Here is a 25621-nt window from a genome sequence, read left to right as displayed (position 1 = left end):
TAACCTAAGCCACACTTGTAGAGTCGTAAACTCAAACGAGTTAACTTGCGAATTTAATAACCATGTGGTGGACCATTTTAACGGTTAGTAATACAACTTCATCAATACAAGTCCAATATAAAACTTTTTCATAAATACAAATATAAAAAAATATTCTAATACTTTATTCAAACCTTATCTATTAGCATTCATAACTTTGGATAAAATAAAGAAAAGAGATGGTATATATAGATAGCAAGTTAAAGAAGAAAGAGAAATAGATAAATGTTTTTTTATACAACTAGGAAACTAAAACGAAATAAAAAAAAACTAGCCATCATGGGCAAGGTCGCACAAGAAAACAACTAGAGTTACATATGGTGGAACCACAAACTCCTCAGACGAGTGAAGTGTAGAGCCCCCAATCATTCTTTGCTATGAATGGATAATTAATGTGGAGAAAAATGAAAAGAAAAAAATGCAATGAATATAACTCAGTTGACAACATATTGAATTTGTGGAGGATGACCTATGATTGATTCTCACAATATATACTATTGAGGAGGGATGATGAGTTTTAAGTATGATTAAATCTAAGGTCGAGAATTAGTCTTAGTCGGTCCAAAAAGTCAAAGTTTGTGGGGATGCCTCAAGGTTCCGCCAACAAACCAAAGACCCTAATTACAATGCTTAAAAAATGAAAAGAAAAGAAAATGTTAAAATTGAGATTGATAAATAAAAGCTAAATAATAATAATAATAATAATAATAATTGTTGGAATACAAGTATAAGGTGAAGTCCCACATCAAGTAGAAAGGAGAAATTTAAATACCATATAAGTGCGAATAAAACTCATTAACTTGAGTCTTACTTAAGGTTTTGAGTTAAGGTATAATGTCAACTTTATTAAGTGATTTACTCATGATCCATTGTATAAAACTCATAAACTTAAATTTTAAGATTTTTGAGTTAAAATGTGATATCAAATTTACTTATATGAAGAGATTATTACTTCCCTTGACTTCATAATGATAATAATAATAATTTTTTCTCATCAGCCACTTTTTCAGCAATCATACCTGCACTAGACTACATGCATATAAATGTGTATTGTTTTGCATTCATCCGCCAACTATCAAAAAGAAAAGAAACTGTTGATACACTCCATTCTCTCCTGGCACTATTTGCCTACGATGACACTGTATATTATTCTGAAATGTGACCCACAATCTCCGATGCTTTTAATGACGTACCTTTAAACAATATATTGCCTCAAGAGTTCTACCAAGTTGATTGAAATGAGCAAACCTTTGATTTGTTTAACCTGCTTCAGTGAGACTATAGTAGTAAAGCCTCCTGTTTAGGTACAGTTTTAGGTGAAAAATCCTATCTTATAAAAAGGAAACAAAATGTTTATAAACAAGTAGGGACAACAATAATTGTTTAGTATTTCCTGTTACCAGAAAGCATCATTTTGCAACTTAGTTTGGCCAGTTTGGTTTGGTAGACATAACTAGGCATTAATTTAATTAGTGAATTTTTACATGCACTTCGAAAAATGATTTAGATTTTATATTATTTTTTCATAATAAAGTAAAATATACACTTTAAAATATTTTTATATTTTTATTTTACAAGCACGAGTATATTATAAAAATAATGGAGAAGATCAATTTTACACGAATTCAATTTTATAAGTGAATGCAAAACTGAATTTTAAACTGTAATTCAATGAAGCATTAATAAATAATATGACAACATAATATTAAATATTATGGAAATTTTTTTAATAGAATCGGCTTAATAACTAGTGGTAGATTTCGGTAGTATGCATGAGGTTATTTTATATATTGCTTTAAATAACCTTACTATACTTTAAAGTACAAGACACGGCAGCATTTTCCTAGATGATCATAATGGAAAGATAACGTTTATCTTTTTCAAAATTTCATGTATGGATTTATTTAATTAACCCTTGATATGACTCATAAAATTCAAAGTTGTATTTTATTCAAAGGCAAAAGTCTAAAGTATGCATTAAGGAGTATTGCCATTCATGTTACAAAGTAAAAGGAGCGAAAAAGACGCAGCAAATTAAATAATAATTAAGTAGGTCGTGTAAAGGACAATGAAGGCAAAGGGTGTGGTACTCATGTGATTGTGATCACATCCATGTGGCCAAAACATGTACCTAGATTTGAAAAAAAAAACAGCTTATGCAAAAAAGAGTACATGGTTTAGTTGAAGATGAGTTGAAAGTTGAAACTTTCCCTTGTTAATTTCAATTTGTTGTTTTCTGTTTGTTTTCAACACACCAAAATGCACGCCATGATTATTTATATGTCATATTTGTTTATATAGAATGACATTGATTTATCGTCAACCATGCGTCACGCATGGTGGCATGGGTTAATTGATTGATTTGTGTCTCAATTTTCTTTCTAATATTCGATAATATAAGTCCATTTCCACCTTATGTTTGTGATAAAACTTGTTATACTTTAATTCCATACCAGTACAAGTCTAAAATTGTGGCTCTTTTTCACTTATTCAATACCAAGACAAAGGATTCTTAAATGCAACAAGGCATCACAAATTAACTATAAGCCCATTCTCGATAATATTGTCAAGAAAATAATAATGTTAAAAACTAACAAAAAATGAATATCCCTTTGTATTTGCAATGAGTGACCATCATAGGTACAACGCTATCATTATGGGAATTCGTCTGTAAAGTCTAATTTTTCTGCTCGATTCACTAGGACTTTGTCTTAATTAGTGACATATATAAAAGCATGAAATATTCCATGTGATGGCGCGGGTCCTGATCAATTAATATTATGAGAAGACTTACACCAACAAGCTGAAAAAACAACAACTAAGAATTTAAGTTTGCAGATTCAGTATTCAGATTTGATGAGCACTGAAGTTGAATGGCAATTAATTAATGGAGTTACTCAAATATGACATTAATTATATAGTGACATGATTTATAAGGAATCATCTATGCTTAGCAAATTGACTTGTTTGCGTGTGTAATGGGTTTGGTATTTGATATTCTTATAACTTAAAAATTATAATATCATGTTATTCTGCTGTTAAAAAAAATCGTGCAATTCTGACGCTAATATAATGTTTAAAAGTTGACTAAATACAAATTAAATATATTTGAAATGTTAATTGAGTGTACTCATAGGAAAAAAAATACTAGTATTTTATAATGTCCATGTCCTAGGAATTGATGGTTTCTAGAGAATAAATATTGACGAAAAGCAGATGTTGACTTCAACACTGGGAAATTATGTAACCAATACGTGAGTCAATCACAAAATGATAAATAAAAGTACCCACCAACTTGCAACGTATAGAATGAACTGAAAATCTGCATTTGATCTATATGGATATTTTACAAATGACAGCTGTTTTTCCTTATGAGTGCTTGGATTATTACACGATGAAACTTGAGTTTTGGTCCAGAATAAAAAGACCCTTATTACTTTTATAGTGGATGTCACTAGTTCACCTTTCAGCATGAAAGTGGAGAATTCCTCTCATGCTTTTGAATTGGATGTTAATTAATAAACAAGAAATGTCTAATGTCATGTTATAAGAGAAAAATATATATACAAAATTAAAATTAATATTTAAGTCTTAATTATGATGGATTTTACTTATTATTTTATGTTTTAATCTATCAGAATATTACACAAGTATTAATTAATAGGGTTACATTTCAATTGAATTCATAGGATAATATAAATAATATGATCATATGTAAATTACACCATTTAATAATTTTTAATATTTTATTAATATAATTCTCGGTATCTATAATACTATATATCTTGAATCATTCCTTATTTGATAATATTTTATATTTATGCGTTTTAAATAACATATTATGTTAAAATCAAGAATTAAAATAATTAGTGTCAATTAATTTTAAATTTTTACACATATATAAAAACTCAATGTAGTTTGTCTTTTGCTTCCTACTCTACCAGATATATAGTGTAACTCAATATTTATAAATTATTATAATGAGAGAATGACTAATTCTAATCATGCTTATTAGATGAGAACAGTATAACCTGAAGATAGCAAAATAAGGTATGTGTGGATTGCCAGTCAGATCGAAGACAAGTGGATAATATGTATCCTTAATTTTTTTTAATCGCTTACAAAATTAATTAATAAAATATATTAAGAAAATAAAAATCAACCCTTAGATCACGACTGTGGAACTTCTTGACTACTGCAAAATTAAGGGAAAAAAAGGGGTTGGGGGAATGAAAACTATTCTATTTGTTCTACTTATTAGAATGGAGCCTTACTATTGAAGTGGGTTTTGACCGGATATGCAGTCTTCAATCTCTTCTACTCTTCAATCAAAGTCAAGTTATAGGTTTTGGTTTTATCATTGTGACTGATGATGTGGCAGATTTTAAAAGAGGACAAACCAGATATATGGAAGTGAAAACTGAAAAGTAGTAGTTTATTTACAATGTATCTTCATGTTAAGGTGTATTTGCTTGCATTTTCTAATGTTTTATCCTTCAGATATATTTGTATTTTATCGTCTATTTTTTTATATTTTAATTTAATTCTCAAGATGAAAACTTGGGACTATGATATGTTGTTTTTGGCTTTTTGATTAAAGGGGTAATTTTTTTTTAAAAAAATTACTAAATGAGTACTTTTTTCTCAAAAAAAATACTCGATCAATTGGGTGTAAGTTAAAAAAAAAATAGACTTCACACCCAAAAGTGGTAAAATATTTTCCGACTTTTGCATTTTTTTTTTTAAATTATTCTTAGCGGACCATTTAAATGTAGTAGCCAATGGACTTTTATGACTTTTGGGTGTAAAGTCATGGTGGATTTTACAATTTACTCCTTTCGTGTATTTTTCAAAAAAACTATTTCCATTTAGTAATTTTGAAGAAAAAAATATTCCCTTTTGATCAAAAGATTGTTGTTTTCACAGTTATGTCGCTTCCTTTTGGTAGAAGTATCCAAGCAATTGTCTCTCGACTTTCTAATTATAGTTTTGTTTGAAGTTAAGTAGAGTTACTAAAATGAGTGGATTGGATTACTATAACTCATCATATCATGAGTCATTATAAAATAATAAGTGTTAATAATAAACTATTTAATATTCTTTTTTAGCACACATTTTATCATTGATTTAAATTTATTAAAAATTATAAGATTATGAGAGACTTATTAAATAATAAATATGAATACCAAATTTCATATTTTTCAATAATTTTTAACAAATAATAGAAAATGTATTCAAAAAAATGCGTTATTAATATTATTTTCATAAATTTAATTCATATAAACTAACTTGATGACCATCCCAAATCATAACAAACATTAAGTATAGCAGATAAACATTAATGAAGCATAAACTGAGATTAATAACTCATAAAAAGTGCAAGAAATTTAGCTTAGTACATCCAAGTCTAACAATAGTGAGTTTAGCTCTCCATAAACATGTGTAGAGCTAAAAAAGGCGATGAAAGGAAGAAGGAAGATGAAGGAGCCATGAGAGATCTTCTAGCTGCCACTCATAACCTTAAGAGAATATGTTTCTTGTCGATAGCTCATTATTCTTTTGTCTTGCTCTCATTAAGTGTTAGGTCTTCATTATCATGCTAAGCGCAAATATTCTCATGCTAAGCACAATCTAGCTTGTAATATATATATATAAAAAAAGGTACTCTTTGGATTGATCACAATAAGCACGTGTTAAGTAACATGAAGCATAATTCCTATAGAGGAGATTTCTCTGTGGGTTACCTGCGATCAGTGACAAAACCCATCTTAAATTATTGATAAACAAAAAAAAAAAAAGCAAGACTTCAAAAAAGGTTTCCCAAAAGGCCACTTCCTTCTTCTAGTTATTACCCTATTAAAAAAATGTAAAAGCTAATAAATTATTAAGAATTTAGAAAAGTAAGTTATATCTAAGCCGACTTAATCAAAATAATTGCAATCAAAAAGACTAAACAAGCGTTCTAAATCAAAGGAAGAGTAAGTAATTGCCTCAAAAAGCATAAAAAAGATAAATAAAATTGACAATTATAAAAAACTCATGAATCATCCCATGTCAACAATTCCCGTTTCCATTTTCAAGAAAATATTGAAAATCAATATTTTGTTTTTAATTTTTGTACTTGTTTTTAAAATATCTTTAAAGAAAATATTTTCTAAAATTCAAATAAATATATTTTTAACATTATTTTTATTTTTCAATGAAAATAAATACGAAAATCCAATACTAATATTTCTAGATTCTCTTCAGTATTTTATACGTATTTGAATGATTTTTAAATGTCAAACTTGAGACTTTGATTCTTTAAAAACTTTTTTAACGTTGAAATGTTGACTGATCAGAACCTTCCCAGATGCTCCAATAATTACGAATATTAAATATTGTCACATAAAAGTTAAATGAAAAAAGCTATTTAAAGAGAAAATCATCAAAGGATGTGACGTGGGTGACAATGGATATTTATAATTTTATATTACATAATAATAACTTCTGCTCCAACTACGATATGTCCAGTGACTTCCACTGGAACGGGTTCCTGTACTATATAGTGTGTGATTAATTATTTAATTATATCTTTGAACTTTGATAACCTAACTATTATCTTTGTCCCCGTTATTCTGCTATACTCGAATTCTTAACCAAAAAAACACTGTATCCGTTGATACGTACTTTACTTTATTAAAAATGAGATAAACTTTTTCTACAAGTCATACTCTCAAACGTAATTTTACACTAAAATTATAATCGCGTTAAGTAAATAATTGTAATTTTATGGTTTATTTTTAAAAGCAACTATAAAAAACATCAACACCAATTTAGAATAAGTAGCATATTCGTAACCCCACACGCCTTTCACAGATCATTATGCATGAAATTGGATAAAGTAGGCAAGAAAATGTTATTATTGTTTTTTAGTAAATCTTCACTCTTTTATGTTAAACCAAACAGTTCAAAGAGGCCTAGCTTGGTCCCTACCCACTATTACATGGGCTAATGCAATCAGATTTTAGGTGCACCTAGTATTATTGTTGATGCACCCAGCATTTTTTTAAAATATCAAAACTGTCCTTGTATTTTTTTTACATTTGTGATAGATGTGCATGAGGGTGGTCCGTATGTTGATATTAAGCATACGCTTACGGATCAAGTTGATCCGTATGTTGATATTAAGCATACACTTACAGATCAACTTGATCCGTAAGCATTTTACGGAACAACACGAATCAACTTCATCCGTAGAAGCCTTACGGATCAACTTCATCCGTAAAAGGCTTACGGATCAAAGGTATTTTTGTCATTTCATCTTAAGTGCTGGGTGCACCAGTAGTAATGTTGGGTGCACCTAGCAACACCCCGTCTTCATGTCTTAATGAAAATACTAACAATTAAATCTTGAATCGTAAACTAAATGAAAGAATTAGACTCTGTTTTGCTAAGTTCATTTAGAAGTATTTTTAAAAGAGAAAATAATAAGAAAAAAATTAAATGAACTTTTTTATAAACTAAAATAAGTTTTACATTAGTTAATTTGTTAAAGCTCTCTCATATAATTTCTCTAAAAGATGAGATGATATTTATAAATTAACTAATGGTCAACTAATGAGAATTAATTTTAATTTATTGAGAAGCTCTCTCATATAGTTTCTTAATTGGTGTTCAATAGTTTTGTAATAAAGGGAATAATTAAGGTGATAGTTACTCAATAATTCCATTCTTTGGTCCTCTTATTTTAGTTTTATGCAAGTTTGACTTTCTAGTTTGATATAACTTTGAGTCTATCTTTTGTAGGATTTTGATGTTTTGAGAAGATTATGTTAACAAATTCATGTCATATACATGTTAACAATTTTAGTTGTTACAACTTTTTAGTTATACAAAGTTGGTTAAATTCCATTACCTGTGCACCTGTCTCAAATCCTTTATCAATAATTATTGAAGTATGAATGGGGTGGAGTCTCGCATTGAATAGAAATGATAAAATTAAATAGCATATAAGTGAAAAAAAACTCATAAACCTAAGCCTAAAAAATAATTTTTTTTTATGATTATTTCTCTAAGTCTCTAATCTCTAACAATATTACTGTCAGAGAGTAAAAAATCATAACCCCTTAATTAGAATTTTTGTTAAGCAATTAGAATATTAACTTTAAAAATCACTATGTTGAATGATTATCTTTGTAATTTTTTTATTTATGACTCAGTTTGGACGTTTGCTTGCTTTTAATATTATGTGTGTATCTTTTTAATGTTATGTTTGGATTAGTAAGAATGAATTTTTACTTTAATTGTAGTAATTTTTTTATTATTTTTTTTATCAATGTATTATTATTAACCTTATGCATAAGTAAACTTCGGATAACGGATGTGAGTATGAGTATATAGATATCTAACGGGTATGGGAATGAAAATTAAAATTATTACCAACGTGGCAGGAATACAAATGAATATCATAGGACCCTACCTATTATCATTCCTAATTTTTGCATTTTTAATGGACTTGAACAAGTTCTCACATGCTCCAAGTTAGATGCTCTTAAATGGAGCTGAACAAGGAGTTCTCTCAATCATCACTTCTTCTAATAGTACATGCTGAAAACAACCGAGAGGTAGGATCCTCTTCTTCAGTCTGCATCATAACTTTTCTTTGCTATGAAATCTTTCAATTCAAGACCAGATAGAGATTCATGCCTCTAGAACTAGAAAAAGGACAGGCCTACTTGTACCACATTGTGGTTTGATGAACCACACTGTGGATAAATGCTTCAAGGTTCACGTATATCTCCTTAGATATATGAAGATGAAGCCCTAAAAGTCTTGCCCCTTCTTCTATATGTTATCAAGTGATGACTGGTCCTAAAAATACTTCCTTGGTCTCATTTTATTTACCACTTTTAGAATATTTCTGTCTCAGATTATTTGTGACTTTAGAATATAAAAAAGTACTAATTACTTCTTTCCAATAACAGTGTCAAGAAATAAATGCCCCGATAGATACTCCCGACATTCCAAAATATGAGGTTTAAGATTTTTACATATAAAATATTTGGTAATTTTTTAATATATTATTTATTTCTCTAATTAATGACTCATTTATTTTTTCTATATACTATCTCTACTATGTATTGATTAAAGTTAATATTGAAAAAAGTATTTAATGCAGTTTAAATTTGTAAAACCACATTTATTTTAGAATAATTTCTTTTTTCTAAAACGTCATATAGCTTGAAACAAAATGAGTATATAACTACAACCGTATAATGTAGTTGCTCATTTATGAAAGATATTATAGTCTACTATAATTATTTTATCCTGAGAATTGATATAATGAATTGTTTTCTTAAGACGTGCATTACCTTAAATGACATATAAAATGAGATGGAGTATTTGTCAAGAAATGCTTATATAATTGATTGCTAATCAATACAATCATTTAATATATGCTATGATTCCATCAATCAAGAAAACCCTGCAGGTAAACTTGTATCTGTTATTTCCTTTTCATTTGTAATTTTACAAAATATATGCTTTAATTTGATCGTTTCTGGGACTACAAGCCATATAGCATGTATCTTAGAACAATTCATTAATCATCACCCAGCTTTCCAATAAGATTGTAACATTACTAGATAAATTCTTCATTCTTGTTCATTCATTGGCACTATTATGTTACTTATTCCTTCATTTAACGTAAATTTGCTATCTGTCCGTGCATTGCTTTTAAATCCACACATATCCATCATATTCAATGTTAATTCCTTCAAGCACAGGATTACAACCACTTGAAGATGATTGGCAGAAACGATTTGGTTTAAGGACTCTCTACTACCACTAAATCACACTTCTAGTTTTTGTTCCCTTCAATTTAACCATTTTTAATAATACTATTAATAGGTAACAACATTGTAACAGCTAGCACATGGCATGGTATATTAGTACACACTTCTTACAAATGCTTACAATTCTTAAATAATTAAGTTCAGTTGCACGTTTCAATTTCTTATTATAATCATTCATGTCGTGATATTTGTATTTGTCTAAACAAAAATATCATTCTTTCATATCTAACCATCGTTTTGCTCTGTCACTTGGTTCATTATGACTTTTGGTGGGTATATCAAATCAACACCTTTGATGGGAAGATCCCAGTCAATTTACATAGGTATCCTTGATGAAACGAAGTTTGAAACTACAAACTTACAGCAATATATACAAGCTCTGCCTACTTAAATTATGAATATAACAAAATAAACTTAATAAAAATAAACAAATATTTTCTTGGGCATCAAGAAATGAACAAAATAGGTAAAGTGGTTTTGTCCTTTTTGGATAGCATTAATGTTCTGCTTAATAAATCTAGAGAACTCCTAGCATTTAATCATGACAGTGACATAGAATCAACCATCCAAAAGCAGGTACAGAATACCAAATACTTGTAATGTATAAATTATTAATTGTTCTTAGAGAGTAATTGGTTACTCATACTGTCATATGCTAGAAACCAAAACCTCGTCATCTTTCTGTGATTAAAAAAAAACTATAAACTTCTTACATGTGTCACTACGTTGTTATTGTTAATTCCACCAATTCAGTTGCGAAGAGTAGTCTTCAGCTTTTTTATGTACTTGCCACTTTGACTAAACTGGTGAGCTAGTTGAAAAAAGAGATCAACGAAAGTGCATTATGTATGAAACTAGAGTTATTGCCTTTGGCCTGGAGCTACTTTTAACTCTATATTTCTCTTCTAGTCTTCTTATGTGTTTCTGAAACTACATAACTGCTCAAAATCCACTATCTACTGGAAATGCAAATGGGCTGTCTGGGAGATTCAGTCCTTGATTGCTGCATACAATATTTTTTTGAAGTGATTAGTTAGAAAAATTGAACTGTGTTGAGGGATAAAGTGCAGCCACCATCAGACTTGTTTGAAAACTATACATCATCCACTATGAATGAGTAAAACAAAGAAGAATGATGTGAAATTCTTGGCAAAATCATCAGAGGAAAGACATGTTTAACGAAATTCTCTGTAGTTAATAATATTTAGGAACAGATGTTTAAGGAGGTTTGAGCAAGGGATTAAAAGAATATCAGAATGTGTGGCAGGTATGTAACAACGATCAGATTTAATCTATTTATTGAAGATTAGGTGTGCTAGAGATTGTTGTGGTTCAAGAGAAATCTATTAGATAATGATCCATACCTGTCCTCATCAGTGCAATTGTTATCTGTATATCCTGCTTTGTCATTCAGTGCATGACTGTGAGATTCTGCAGACTGGACATTGAAATGTTCTGCATGAAAGATGAAAAAGATTATAGTAGTGAGGAACTGAGGATAGGCAAACAAATGTAATGAAACTGGTCATGCAAAAATGCAATCCATGATATTACAACCCACCATCTGAAACTTTAAACCCGTCTGTGTTGAAGCCTAAATGGGGTGATGTGGACAATGATTTTTGGGCCATTTGCAGCTCTGCAAATCGTCGTCTCTGAAATTCAAAGGCTGCCTCCTCTTGCTTTTCAATGAGCAGCCTCCTAAGAAATCGAGGGTTCCTGAAACTTCTTGGAACTATAAAAATTGTGTATTAGTACAAAGGCTTCTTACACAAAAGGAAACAGACTGAAAGAAGAGCATATGCATATCATATTCATAGAACTGATACATGACTGGGAGAAGAAAAATCCAGGTTCCAAGAATATCATGCTCACTTGAGGTGGGTTCAGTGTCAATGTCTACATAGTGTGGTGAATAATAAGCAGAGTGCTCGATTCTATCTGAGTGCTTCCTGCATCCGAATTGAAAATCATATAAGAAAACAACATTAATGGTAAAGGCAGAATCTTGTTAAAAGGTGCTTCAGCCTTCAGCAGCTACTAAGATCATAAGATGTAAATACTGATTCATGGTAATAGCATTAGTCAATGTCTCATTTTACGACATAAAAGATATAGACAGTAAAAGTGAATAGGTGAGTGAGACTTCAAATAATCATCCACTAACCACAACTCCACATGCTTTGTGCTTGAGGCTAATATCTTTGAGGAACTATGATGCTAAACTCAAGACATGGAAAATCTTCATGTCAAGATTAACTATAAGAGTTGTGTTATTCATACAACAACTCATACAACAACATTTAGTATCTATCTCTCTCCATCATAGCATTTATTACATCTCACTCTTCTCTCTCATCTATCTCTTTCTCTCTCTTAGTTGTAAACATGTTGTATGAATTGTTGTGCAACTAACATTTCTCTAATGATATTTTACAGTCCTTTTCAAGCTTTCAGTGCAAGCAATGAAGTTTCATTGGCAAAAGGAAGAACAGACAAGGAATTCACCTGGGCATAAATTTTGGCTTCTCCTTATAAGGTTTCACAAGAACCCGAGATTCACAAACATAATGGGGATTTCCCTTATCCAAAATTACTTTAACAGTTTCAGGATCATTTAATGTCACAAATCCAAACATCCTTCTCTCTTGGCTCGGAATCCTTACATCTTCAACTTTCCCAAAAGTGCTACACAGGAAAACATGTTAAAGCAATTTGAATATTTCATCTCAAAATTAACTACAAAGAAGTTTGAGTCATTCATTTATAGTTACATTCGTTTACCTAAAGTAGTATGAAACATCACCCTCGCTAAAAGTGCTGTCAGCCGGAAATGTCAGGTATATTTGTCGTGATGCACTGATGTATTTACCATAATCTACCTTTCCGTTGAACTTTGGAGCATCTTCTGCCAGAACAACTGAATGCTGCCCATGAGGCCTGCTAATCAACCATTGCAAAAGGAAAATTTAAGAAATATTCAATAAATTTATAACATAAGAATACATATTAAAATTCAAAGTCTTCACCTGTCAATTAGCCGAATACTATTTTTCAACCGTGCAAGAAGTTTTGTCAAACTGTAGCCAGACTTACCATGTCTCTGGCTCTCAGTCAGGTAGCCTTCTGCTTGCAGCACTTTTTTGTACCTCTCATAGTATGCCATTGGAAGGGAAGCAATTGATATTGAACCGCCTTTTTTTACTTTCAGGAGTTCAACAATTTCTGACTCTAATTGTGCTAGTGACCCAGGTGAAATCACCGGATCATCATTAAAAGTATCATTTCCATACATGTGAGAGAACATATCAGGGACGCCATGTTCATGATAATATCTACAACTATTTCCATGCTTACAAAACCCTTTGTTGAAATAGTGACAGGTCTTGACTGGAAATTCAAACCTTCTACCATTTTTGCCACCCAAATTACTAGCTGATGAAGCATCTAAGCCATAGTAATCATTAGCAATCCCAGCAGTCCCGGAATTCATAGTATCCATATGATTATCTAAACTGAACAAAGGGGTCTGCTTTTGAAATTCTGAGATAGAATCCAAATAACCCAGTGCCATGAATTCTGCATTAGTATTGCTAGCAGATTGAGGATCCCAATACGGAGATTGAACCTGGAAGCTTGCTGGTGAAGTAGGAGTGCCAGGGGTGATTACCGAAGTAGGGGAGATTACTGACAAATGGTTTAAACATTGTTGAGAGTTGATGGGAAGTGAAATTGGCTGAATGGCTGATCTAGCAGCCAGCCTTTGAAGCTCAGTTCTCGCCTTGTAAGCCACGCCACGAATTAAATGGTCTGGCAGTGAAGCCAACTTCACCATCTCTTGCTCACCATGGTCTTGGAGAAGGAGATACCCTATGATCTTTGTAGTATGCTCAGGCTCAAATCTCTGAAGTTTATCAAAAACAATCCTCGTGTACTCCGAAATATCCATAGCTTTTCGTCACTGCAAGAAGTCAAAACAACCTTAACAGAAATGAACAAGCACTGTTGAGAAAATAGGCATAGAGATACACAATTGCAGATTGAGCATAATTTAAAAATAATAAAAATAAAAGAAGTCATAACGTAAGAAGAAGAAATTAAAAATCCAATCTAATAAATGATACAAATGGCAAAAGTATATGAAGAAAAAGAACCAGATGATCAAAAGATTCAATAAATCCCATAAAACAAAAACAATAGTGATGTTCTTCAACCAAAAGTTATCCTAGCTAGTCCATGAATGCAGTTATAAGCAACTGTCAACCTATCATGACATAGATGCAGCCTCTTAGACAAGAAAGACAAACTTCATGCTACTCTAGATTTTCTTCAAAAAAAAGAATGTATTTCAATACAGAGCATAAATGATTTTTTTTCCTAATTTGGAAATGAATATTAAATAGCTTGAGAAACAATCAAATGCCCAAAAAAGGCAAAAAGTTATTAAAAGTTGAAAACTAGCTATATCATTTGCAAGTAAAAACATGTGCTATCATACTAGGTTTCCAAATTTGATTTAGGACCTTGATTGCCTGTAGTGAGTTTTGTCACAAGTCATGACAGAGGCTGAATTTTTTTTTTCTTATATATATTAATTTTGTAAAAAGATAAAAAATAAAATTAAGGTTTGAGATTCTCCTGTCTCTCAATGCAGAGAATCCTCATCCGATCAACGACAACCCCTCCCCCGAAAAGAAAAAGAAGGAAAGCATATGAATAATGAATAATTAATAATTAAAATCTAGCAAGGTTCATACCCATCAAACAACAGAAGGAGATTAACAATCTGCAAGTGCTTCAAGGCATAGATCTTTTCAAAACCTTTTTTCTCTCTCCTACAAATCCCAGAGCTTCACATCAAATTCAGAGAGCCATATCATCATAAACTTAGGGAATGCTTTTGAAAAAGTCCAGAATCCAAATAGAGGCCAACACCCAATGGATTATACTATCTCTCTCTGAGCAGTTAAAGCCAGTGACCAACACTCGCACACTTACACTCTCAGTTATGTGACTCATTCACTGTGCTGACTTATCTATATTTGGCCTTCTTTATACCCATTTTTGAAAGTCACACAACCGCTGTTAACAAATCACAGATATCAGGCAAATTATTTTGCTTAACTCTCGTAGTCCATAACTGCTTCTTGAACTACCCCAGTTACCAAAACACCCTTCAATTTATTTATTTTTCTAAAAAAAGTTAAACAATTTTATATATATTAATAAATAGATAATATTTCGGAATCACCAATGTCCTAAATTTAGGACTTGATCATATGCACAGGTCGGCAACATGTGTATGGCACAAACGTAGATTTTTGTTGTGCCTCTAGGGAGAAAAATTGAAATAAGGAAGTGAGGCCCAGTTGAATTTGTATAACTGTTGGATCCTTGAGATTCTGAAACTCAGATTTTGTTGGTTGGGGACCATGGAAACATGCACCATGCAAGTTGGCTAAGGCACAAAAAGTTGGTTTGTGGTGGAACAGTTTAATTTGATTAGGAGAGGAGAACACAAACCACCTAATGGGACAATATCATATCTTAAAAATTAAAGTCGTATAAATCCAATGTCAAACAGCCACAATCCACATGATGAAAGGGTCCTTCCCTTCTATCCTACTAGATTTATTTGTGTTTTCGTATGTGAGTCCATTTTATATTTAAGGGACCCCACAAAATCGAAGGGACCTTTTGTTTTTGAACTATTCAAGAGACTATATATTTATGAAAAAATAGGTTAGGTTATAAATTCATTGTGTAAAATAATTTTACATTATCATTTAATAATAACTCATTATATATGGTAAGTTTGTTAATTTTTATAATAATTACTTAAAAGTCATATTAATAATAATTTGTGATTCCATATGATAAGTTGTTTTATATTATTAGTGTATAACCATTGAATTTTATATTTATAATGATAATGTGTTTGAATTTGATTGAGTATAATATTAAATTTGAATTAAACTAAATTGATTTGTTGTTCATTTTAATATTTTTAGTAGTAATTTATTTTAATAGTTTATTATTTTTTAAACTTTCAAAATTATTTTTAATTTAATAACTAATAAAATCAGGCTAAATTACATTTTTAATATATATATTTAAGAATTATAATTATGTGATTTTAGTCCCTTAAGTTCAAATTGTGTCAATTAGGTCCTCAATGCAAATGTGCCATTATAGTTCCCTAGATTTCAACTGTGACAATTGCTCCCTATGTATCTTAATTTGTATGATTTTAGTCTCTTAAATTTTATAATTTATGATTGGAACTATATTTTAGGGATAAAAATTGCACAATTACCATATTTGGGGGACTAAAAGTGTTCATTTGCAATACTTGAGGGATCTGATTGGCACAATTAAAACCTAGGGAATAAAATCACACAATTAGGAAATTTGTGGAACCCAATTGACACACTTAAAATTTGAGGGACTAAAATTGTACGATTACCATACTTGAGGGACCAAAACTGCTATTAAGAAAAAAAATAGTCTAATAATTAATTAAGTCATGTTTAAGTATTGAAAATTACATTTACATGATCACGAATGGCCTATATACTTTTAATTCATAACAAGTAATTTTTTTAAAAAGTTATAATATATAATAATTAAAATTCATAGTAGAAATATTTTTAAATATAAAAATTATTTTATATTTATAATAAATTATTAAATTAATATATAATTCTATTTTTAAATTGAGACTAATAGGTGGTTAAAAAATCAAGTACACATATAAAGATAAAAAAAAAGGGTAGTTTGAGATGATTGAAAGACAATTTTTTTGGCTAGTTGCATAGAAGTGTATGAAATGCACCTCTGAAGGAAATGAGACAAATTAGTGTTAAGAAAGTTAATATACCTCTCAATGAAAATTCCTATGAAGTTTCACTATTTTCTGGGATTGACTTTGGGCTTTTCCTGAGTAACTTAGGTGAAGGGCAAATGAGGTCCTTTTGGAAGGCCGAAGCCATTACCCATTAGTGAAATACCATGCATTATGCATAGTTCTAACCTTTGGCAAGACCTACAGGCCAAGGGAGGATATTAGGTAGATAATTTCTCTAGGGCATAGGAAAGAGACATGTAGAAAGATTACCTTGGATCAGACAGAGATTAGCCCTCGGGTAGAAGCAAAGGCAGAGGGAGTTGGGGGACCTATAGGGGCTATCCCCCAGAAGGTCCATATATGGTCTTCTCTTTTTTTATTCTAAGTTCTCTTTAATATTTTAATATTTTTTATAAACAATATTTTCTCTAAAAGTCAAAATTCTATTCATTTTTTACTTTCTTTTATTTGACAATTATATTTAGTTTTTGATATACTTTTTTGGCTTCCACAAGATCATAAGTTTTTTTTTTCATTGTTGTTTTTCTTCCTACTTTGTGTTATAACTTTTTCTTTTTACTGTGCTTCTTATATTTTTTATCCTGTAATTTTTTTTTATCTTATATGTTATTTTTTTTAATTGGGTCTTATAAATAAGAAAAGAAAGAGTAATAAAATATTTAAAATCACTTTGTATCTTTTATAAATGATTAACTTATAACAAAGTGTTAATGTTACTATCAATATTTGTGCAGCAACAGGTTCAATAAGTCGGAAAAGTGTTTGCACAAGAACCAGTTTTCGCTCTAGCAGCAAAAGTAACTCGTAAAACAATAGGCAAGTGAGGAGCTTATCGAACCTGCATCACACACTTCCTCATTAAGGATATATGCCCTATAAAAACCAGGATAGACTTGTAACAAGAAAATGTAACTGTAACCTTTAATTCATAATGCAACAAATGAATAATCTTTGAAATGTACCTCTAAATCCTGGATATGAACTTCTCCAAATGATGGCCAAGAATAATCCGGTTGGTTGTCTTTTATTACAAGGAGAGGGATGTGCATGTACTGGAGCATTCTTTCAACAGATATAATTTTGTTCTCCAAATTGCAAAGAAACAAGATTGCTTTAGTTTGTACCGCATTTAGATTAAGTCCATATGTCACAGCCAATCCTGCAATTCCTTGAAGAAGAAAAAAATTGGAATGAAAAATGAATTTTGTGCTTGGTGTCACAAGGAGTAAACTATGAGTAGTGAATGTATGTCCTTTGAAGTACTCTCACCAGGAGCAGTCATTGAATTTGGCAAAGATATCAAGAAAACCAAACAGTAGGCAAATGTTAGAGTTGATAAAATATCCAATCTTAAAATCAGTCATGCCATTGCAGTAGCACTGTATAATTTGGGCTGGGAATATCTGTCTATCAATTTCATATTTATGTCATTAAATCTTGATTCTTGCTCAAAACTTCTTATGGTTGTTGATCGGGAAATTGTTTCAGAATAATGTTGTATAACTGGAGCTTGGCTTGTACCAACTAATCGAGCCAGTTCTCTTGCTGATGCAGAACAGTATCGCTGCATTTATTGAATCACACTGTTAGCCCATATAATGATGATCTTGCCACCCTGTATCCATGGTGATTGAGAAACATAAGCCTTGGTTCCACATATCTTCAGCGTTCCCGATATCTTTGGTACTTCCCCTATTATACAAGAAAGTAAACTAGACTTGTCTGACCCAACAGTAGCACATACAGCAACCCTCATACCATGAAAATTTGCGAGATTTATGTTTTTCACTGTTGTATTAATGGAAGATAAGTCCCAAGAGAAATATCCATCTACTAATTCAATTGCCTTATCAGAACTACCCCATGGAAGCTTTTCTACTACATCAGTCTGCAACTCTTCTAGACGAAGAAATGATGCAATCCTTTCAAGGGAAACTTTAGTTTGTGCAATCATTGAAATTGTGTCAGGAAGACCGTAGATGGGCATTTGAAGAATTTTGAATGTTGCAAGTGCAGATAAGACCTTCCCAGATTCAAGTGGGATTCCAATAAGAGCACAGGCACCAAATGTAACCAGTAATAAAAGTCGGGGCGTTATTGAAGAGAAACTTAATAATTGCTGTACCAGCTAGAAATTTCTTTAGCCATATCTCCTCAGTCTTCCTAAGCTGAATAATCTTTGACAAGAACTTCATCTCCCACGCTTGCAGTTTTAGAATCCTGATATTCTTCAGAATCTCAAACGTAGCCTTCATTCTTTTATCTTTGAACTCCATTACCTTGCCTTGGAACTTTTCTTGCAATGACGACACAGGAAGGTTTAGAAACATCACAATTACTGTGGCATGGCAGCAAGAGAAGCTATTGAAGCAACCCCTACACTTCTATATAGAATTAACAAGGCCAAAGCAACTTGCAAATCATGATGGAATTTTCGGATGGCCCACGTTGTGTTTCAACTGTTTTTTTAGTTGCAGTTTTTTGAGGAATTTGTTTTCTGAATCTGGTTTATTTTCCTCCCACGTTCAACCCTTATCTTTGTCATGTCCAGTAACAAACTCACGTCCCTATCCTTAGACCCACTTTCTGATACAAATTGGTTGAGAGCCCTGTGATGGGCAGACTCTATAAATAGGATAGGGTGTTCTCAGTTTTGGATCACCAAGTCTACTTCTCTATTTAGAAAAATACACCATCTATTTAGAGTGAGTAAAGGTCTGGAAAAATAAAGCTGACTAAGGGTTTGTGCTTGCGCCGCTTCGTGTTTGATCTGCAATAGCTGGAGGTATGCTTGTGCTATTTAGCTTCTTTTGTTTGATCTACAATGACTTTTAGTGTGTTTGAATTATTTATTAAGATTAATTGTATGTTTATTTTGGTATTTAAGCATGCAATATTAAGCTAAATAATTTATGCACATTAAATTTAATGGTTAAGAGCTTATATGGTTTCAAATATTGGATAATCATATGCATATATTATTTATTTACTTTTGAAGTTTTTTGTGTATGATTTTATGATTTTATACATGCGAAGTTATCTTGAATATTTTTATGCAATGTTATTCAATTTATTTACATTATTTGGAATATTATGTAAATATTTAGCTCTTGCTAAGAATTAATGTTAAGTGATTAATATGATTTAATTAATTAAAGAATAGCCACAACATCTTTAATTGATTACGTTTATATATTAAGTATAAAAAAATCACTTTTAAAAACATTGGTTGTGATTAATCATATTTAACGTGATAAAATATACCCACAAAAATTTTGTTATGTTTGTATGATTAATGAGGACAAAATATCAGGTTATATTTCTTAATTTACCCTCAGGAATTGAGAAAAGGAAACATAATTTGATAGTTTTTATCATAAGTATGAATCTAATTGAGTAGGACTTTGGCCCACAGGCAAGTTGTATGTCAGTAGTTCATGAACTAATACATATTTTACATTGGTAAAACATGACAATTTATTGAGTCTCAAATTATGAATAATGAGAATGTATTATTGAATTTTGCAGTTAATCAATCTGCAAACATTTCTGATATTAAGTGTGACATTCCTGAATTGAAAGGGGGCAATTATAAGGTTTGGAGGGAGAGAATTCTCCTTCATTTAGGCTGGATGAATATTGACTATGCTATTAGGAAAGACAAGTCGCCAGGCATTACTGAAACTAGCGCTCCAGACGCTGTCGATCTTTATGAAAAGTGGGAGAGATCTAATGTTTGTCCGTAATGTTCATAAAGACTAATATATTTGTTAGTATCCGTAGTTCCATCGATCAGCATGAAAAGGTCAAGGATCTTTTGAAGGCCATTGATAATTAGTTTATTACATTTGATAAGGCCCTTGCCAGCACCTTTATAATGCAGTTCTCATCCTTAAAGCTCTAAGGATAAGGGATGTACGTGATCACATCATGCACATGAGGGATATAATGGCTCAACTAAAAGCCTTGGAGGTTACCATGTCTGATTCTTTCCTAGTACACTATATTTTGTGTACTCTACCCTTGCAATATGCTCCTTTCAAAATCTTTTATAACACAAATAAAGACAAATGGCCAATTAATTAGTTGATGACCATGTGTGTTCAAGAAGAGGAAAGGTTAATTATGGAAGAGGGCGAAAGGGTGAACTTAACTGTTCATGGAAAGAAGAAAGGGGATCAACCCAAAAAAAGGGCAAGATTCCTGCTCAGCCACTCATAAAGAAAGAGTCCAAGTATTTCTTTTGCAAGAAGAAAGGGCACATGAAGAAAGACTGTTTAAAGTTTAAAAGTTGGATGGACAAGAAAGGTACTCCATTTGCTTTTGTTTGTTACGAATCTAATATGGTTAGTATTAATCATAACACATGGTAGATTGATTCTGGTTCTACAATCCATGTTTCTAATACCTTTCAGGGTATGGAAAACCTAAGGAGGCCAGTGGAAAGTGAGCAGCACATCTATTCAGGAGGCAAGATGAGCTCACTTGTGGAGTCCATTGGGACATGCAATTTGGTTTTAAGCAGCGGTTTCATTTTACGTTTAGAAAAGACTTTTTATGTTCCACGTTTTCTAAGAATTTGGTTTCTGTATCAAGACTTGCGCCATTGGGTTTTCTTTTAATTTTTTGGATTCTGGTTTTACTTTAATTAATAAATCTAGAACTATTGGTTCTGGTGCATTACTCGATGGTCTTTACTATATTGAATTGCAAAATGATATTGCTTATAATTCTATGCATGTTACCGCCGGGGTTAAACGATATGGTGAATGAGGAATCCTCTATGTTGTGGCATCGTAGATTAGGACACATCTCTATCGAGAGAATTAAGAGATTTTTAAATGAAGGAGTACTTAGTAATTTGGATTTTGCTAATTTCAAGACTTGTGTGGATTGCATTAAGGGTAAACAAACTAACAAGTCTAAAAAGGGTGCAAAGAAGAGCTCAAACCTATTAGAAATCATACATACAAATATTTGTTGTCCAGATATGGATGCAAGTAGTCCAAAATACTTTATCACCTTTATGGACGATTATTCACGATATATGTATCTCTACTTACTTCGTACTAAGGATGAAGCTTTGGATGCCTTTAAAATTTTTAAGGTTGAAGTTGAGAAACAATGTGGAAAGCAAATTAAGATCGTGAGATCTGATCGAGGTAGAAAGTACTATGGTAGATACACGGAGAATGGACAAGCACCTGGTCTGTTTGCAAAGTTTCTTCAAGAACATAGGATTGTTGCCCAGTACACTATGCCTGGTTCTCCAGATCAGAATGGTGTGGCAGAAAGAAGAAATCAAACTTTAACGGACATGGTAAGAAGTATGAGAAGTAATAGAAAACTTCCTCAATTCTTGTGGATTGAAGCATTAAAGATGACTGTGCATATATTAAACCGAGTTCCAACCAAGGATGTCTTAAAGACACCTTTCGAGTTATTCAAAGGTTGGAAACTGAGTTTGTGACATATACGCGTTTGGGGATGCCCATCTGAAATGAGAGTTTATAACCCACAAGAGAAGAAACTAGACCCAAGGACTATTAGTGGGTATTTTATTGGATATGTTGAAAAGTCCAAAGGGTATAGATTCTATTGTCCATTACATAGCAATAGGATTGTGGAATCAAGAAACGCAAAATTTCTTAAGAATGACTTGATTAGTGGGAGTAATCAATTTCAGGACATTGCTTTTGAAAAAGATCACTATGAAGCTCAACCCTCTAGCTCAAGTGATAGATTGATTGTCATTCACACCCCTCAAGTGCAAACAGGTGTTAGACAACCAATGATTGAAAATCCACAAATTATAGGAAACAATCATACAGATCAAGTTATTGATGAGGAATATCAAGATAATGTTGAACAACCGGTTGAGCAACAAGTTCCTCAAGAAAGTGATGAGGCAACATTAAGAAGATCTACTAGAGTCAAAAGGTCAGAAATTCCCAGTGATTATGTAGTGCATCTGCAAGAATCAGACTACAACATTGGAGCTACAAATGATCCTAAAACGTTTTCACAGGCCATGAGTTCTAAAGAATCAAACTTGTGGCACAATGCCATGAAAGATGAGATGGAGTCGACGGCGTTTGACCAAGTTTGGGATCTCGTACAGTTGCCTAGTGGTGTAAAAGTCATTGGATGTAGATGGGTTTTTAAAACCAAGAAAGACTCACAAGGCAACATTGAGAGACATAAGGCAAGACTTGTTTCCAAAGGGTTCACTCAAAGAGAAGGAATTGATTACACAGAGACTTTCTCTCCTGTATCTAAGAAAGATTCTTACTGAGTAATTATGACATTAGTAGCTCATTTTGACTTTGAGTTACATCAAATGGATGTGAAAACAACATTCCTTAATGATCATCTAAAGGAAGAGGTTTACATGAAACAACCTGAAGGATTCTCCTCTACTAAAGGTGAGCACTTAGTTTGCAAGCTTAATAAATCAATCTATGGCTTGAAACAAGCCTCTTGCCAATGGTATCTAAAGTTTCATGATGTCATCACTTCATTTGGCTTTGAAGAAAACATCATGGATCAATGTATATACCAAAAGGTCAGTGCGAGTAAGATTTGTTTTCTTGTGCTATATGTAGATGACATTTTGCTTGCAACTAATGATAAGAGTTTGCTATATGAGGTGAAACAATTTCTCTCGAAGAACTTTGATATGAAGGATATGGGAGAGGCATATTATGTCATTGGCATTAAGATCCATATGAAAAGATCTCGAGGCATTTTGGGTTTCTCTCAAGAGACTTATATTAATAAAGTTTTAGAGAGATTTAACATGAAAGATTGTTTTCCAAGTATAGCTCCCATTGTGAAGGGTGAAAAACTCGCTTTGAGTCAGTGCCCGAAAAATGATTTTGAGCGGGAATACATGAAGAATACTCCATATGCTTCAGTTGTTGGAAGCCTTATTTATGCTCAGATTTGCACCAGACCTGATATTGCATATGTTGTTGGAGTTTTGGGAAGATATAAGAGTAATCCAGGTATTGACCACTGGAAAGCTGCAAAGAAAGTGATGAGATATCTTCAAGGGACAAAGGATTACATGCTCATGTATAGACGGACTGATTGTTTGGAAGTGATTGGCTACTCCGATTCAGACTTTGCTGGTTGCGTTGATTCACGAAGATCAACATCTGGTTATATTTTTATGTTAGCCGGTGGAGTTGTATCTTGGAGAAGTGCCAAGCAAACCTTAACTGCTACTTCCACTATGGTGGCTGAGTTCGTTTCCTGTTTTGAGGCTACCTCGCATGATGTATGGTTGAAGAGTTTCATGTCTGGCCTTAGAGTTGTGGACTCTATTTCCAGGCCATTAAAATTGTATTTTGACAACTCTGCTGCAGCGTTTATGGCAAAAAACAACAGAAGTGGAAGTCAAAGTAAGCACATCGACATCAAGTACTTAACCATAAGCGAATATGTTAAAGAAAAGAAAGTGATCATTGAACACGTCAGGACTGAGTTGATGATTGCTGATCCTTTAACTAAAGGCATGCCACCAAAGAATTTTAAGGATCATGTAGTACAAATGGGACTTGGTTCCATGATGTAATTTCATTGTACGTACATTTGTTATTTTTAATGAAACTTTTATTCAGTTAGATATTTTCTCATATGGATTTGTGCACACATTTATTTATTTCGAGAAAAATCATTCGATTTAGATCTAGAATAAACATATGGTTTATTCGTTAAGTTGAGAGCTAGTGTTAAGAGACTTGATATATTGTGGTACATGGAAGATATTACTCATCATCAGAGGACCTATCGCCATGACTCATATATTATGTTTCTTGTTACGGTTGATGTTGAGTTAAATGGACCAAGTGGGAGAATGATGGAATTTTCAGATGGCCCATGTTTTGTTTCAACTGTTTTTCCCGTTGCAGTTTTTTCGGGAATTTGTTTTCTAAATCTGGTCCATTTTCCTCCCACGTTCAACCCTTATCTTTGCCACGTTCAGTAACAAACTCACGTCTCTATCCTCAAACCCACGTTCTGATACAAATTGGTTGAGCTCTGTGATGGGTAAACTTTATAAATAGGATAGGGTGTTATCAGTTTTGGATCACCAAGCCTATTTCTCTATTCAGAAAAAATACACCATCTATTTAGAGTGAGTAAAGGTCTGGAAAAACAAAGTTGACTACAGGTTCGTGCTTGTGTCGTTTCGTGTTTGATTTGCAATGGCTGAAGGTACGCTTGTGCTATTTAGCTTTCGCTATTTGATCTTAATATGACATTTAAATTCATTTGCATGTTTAGATTAATACCTATATATATTTATCAAAACACGCATCCATGGATCATGCATGTACCAACAAAATTCACCAATCCTTTCTGCATCAACAGTCATCAAGTTGATGATTTCCTCAGTTCTACAAACCTCCTTTGATTGATATGAAAGTGTCAAACCTTTAGCATAGATCAGTTCCACCAACTTTCGTTGCACCCTAACCCCAACCTGCGGGAACCTAAACATACAGTTAATTTCGCGCCATTTGTTTGGTTTGCATTCAACATTTACAATAAAGTACTTCAAAATAAATGTTTATTGATTTAAAATTATTTTTATATTGAATTTTGGGGTATCCTTATTATATACTTAACTTGATTTTTATTTAATATAATCATTTCATTTAGACCTCAACTTGACTAAACCAAGAATTTACCCAAGATTACCTAACGTATGCCTCCATAGCAGGAGGAAATGGAACCCTCTAGAATGTCCATGATGAATTTATGGCATTGTTCATATTTCGAATCATACCTTCCTTACGAGGAACATAAACAAACCAGAATATCTTTCTTAGAAAAAACTCACCTTTCCCAAAAGCTTCTTAAAGCAGTT

The 25621-nt window shown here is 32.0% G+C and overlaps 1 protein-coding gene and 1 pseudogene across 2 annotated transcripts; both read right to left on the bottom strand.

Moving 5' to 3' along the window:
• Positions 1-10297: 10297 nt before the first annotated feature.
• Positions 10298-14928, bottom strand: LOC114395983 (zinc finger CCCH domain-containing protein 18-like). 2 transcript variants are annotated; one of them, XM_028357863.1, is made up of 8 exons: positions 14633-14928; positions 12905-13836; positions 12660-12815; positions 12384-12563; positions 11751-11827; positions 11437-11610; positions 11240-11330; positions 10299-10878 (listed from the first exon to the last, which is right to left on the bottom strand). In XM_028357863.1, the coding sequence occupies exons 2-8, from the start codon at positions 13822-13824 to the stop codon at positions 10818-10820; spliced, it is 1659 nt and encodes a 552-aa protein (XP_028213664.1). In that variant the 5' UTR covers positions 13825-13836; positions 14633-14928; the 3' UTR covers positions 10299-10817. The 2 variants fall into 2 exon arrangements, with proteins under 2 accessions (XP_028213665.1, XP_028213664.1); XM_028357864.1 differs by lacking the exon at positions 14633-14928 and having other exon boundaries at positions 10298-10878; positions 12905-14078.
• Positions 14929-18313: 3385 nt separating this feature from the next.
• Positions 18314-25252, bottom strand: LOC114396852 (annotated as a pseudogene).
• Between the last annotated feature and the right edge of the window lie 369 nt (positions 25253-25621).

Source organism: Glycine soja, chromosome 18, assembly GCF_004193775.1.
Source record: "Glycine soja cultivar W05 chromosome 18, ASM419377v2, whole genome shotgun sequence".
Classification (NCBI taxonomy): domain Eukaryota; kingdom Viridiplantae; phylum Streptophyta; class Magnoliopsida; order Fabales; family Fabaceae; genus Glycine; species Glycine soja.
Note: the sequence above shows the minus strand (reverse complement) of the source record. Positions and strands in the feature narration are given on the sequence as shown.

What these genes read in the sequence shown, in the direction of transcription:
- LOC114395983 (XM_028357863.1), bottom strand. Translation starts at nt 13,824, where the DNA reads ATGGATATTTCGGAGTACACGAGGATTGTTTTTGATAAACTTCAGAGA. An exon ending in GATGTTTCATACTACTTTAG is followed by an intron (nt 12,564 to 12,659) that starts GTAAACGAATGT and finishes TTTCCTGTGTAG; the next exon opens with CACTTTTGGGAAAGTTGAAG. An exon ending in TGACACTGAACCCACCTCAA is followed by an intron (nt 11,611 to 11,750) that starts GTGAGCATGATA and finishes CAATTTTTATAG; the next exon opens with TTCCAAGAAGTTTCAGGAAC.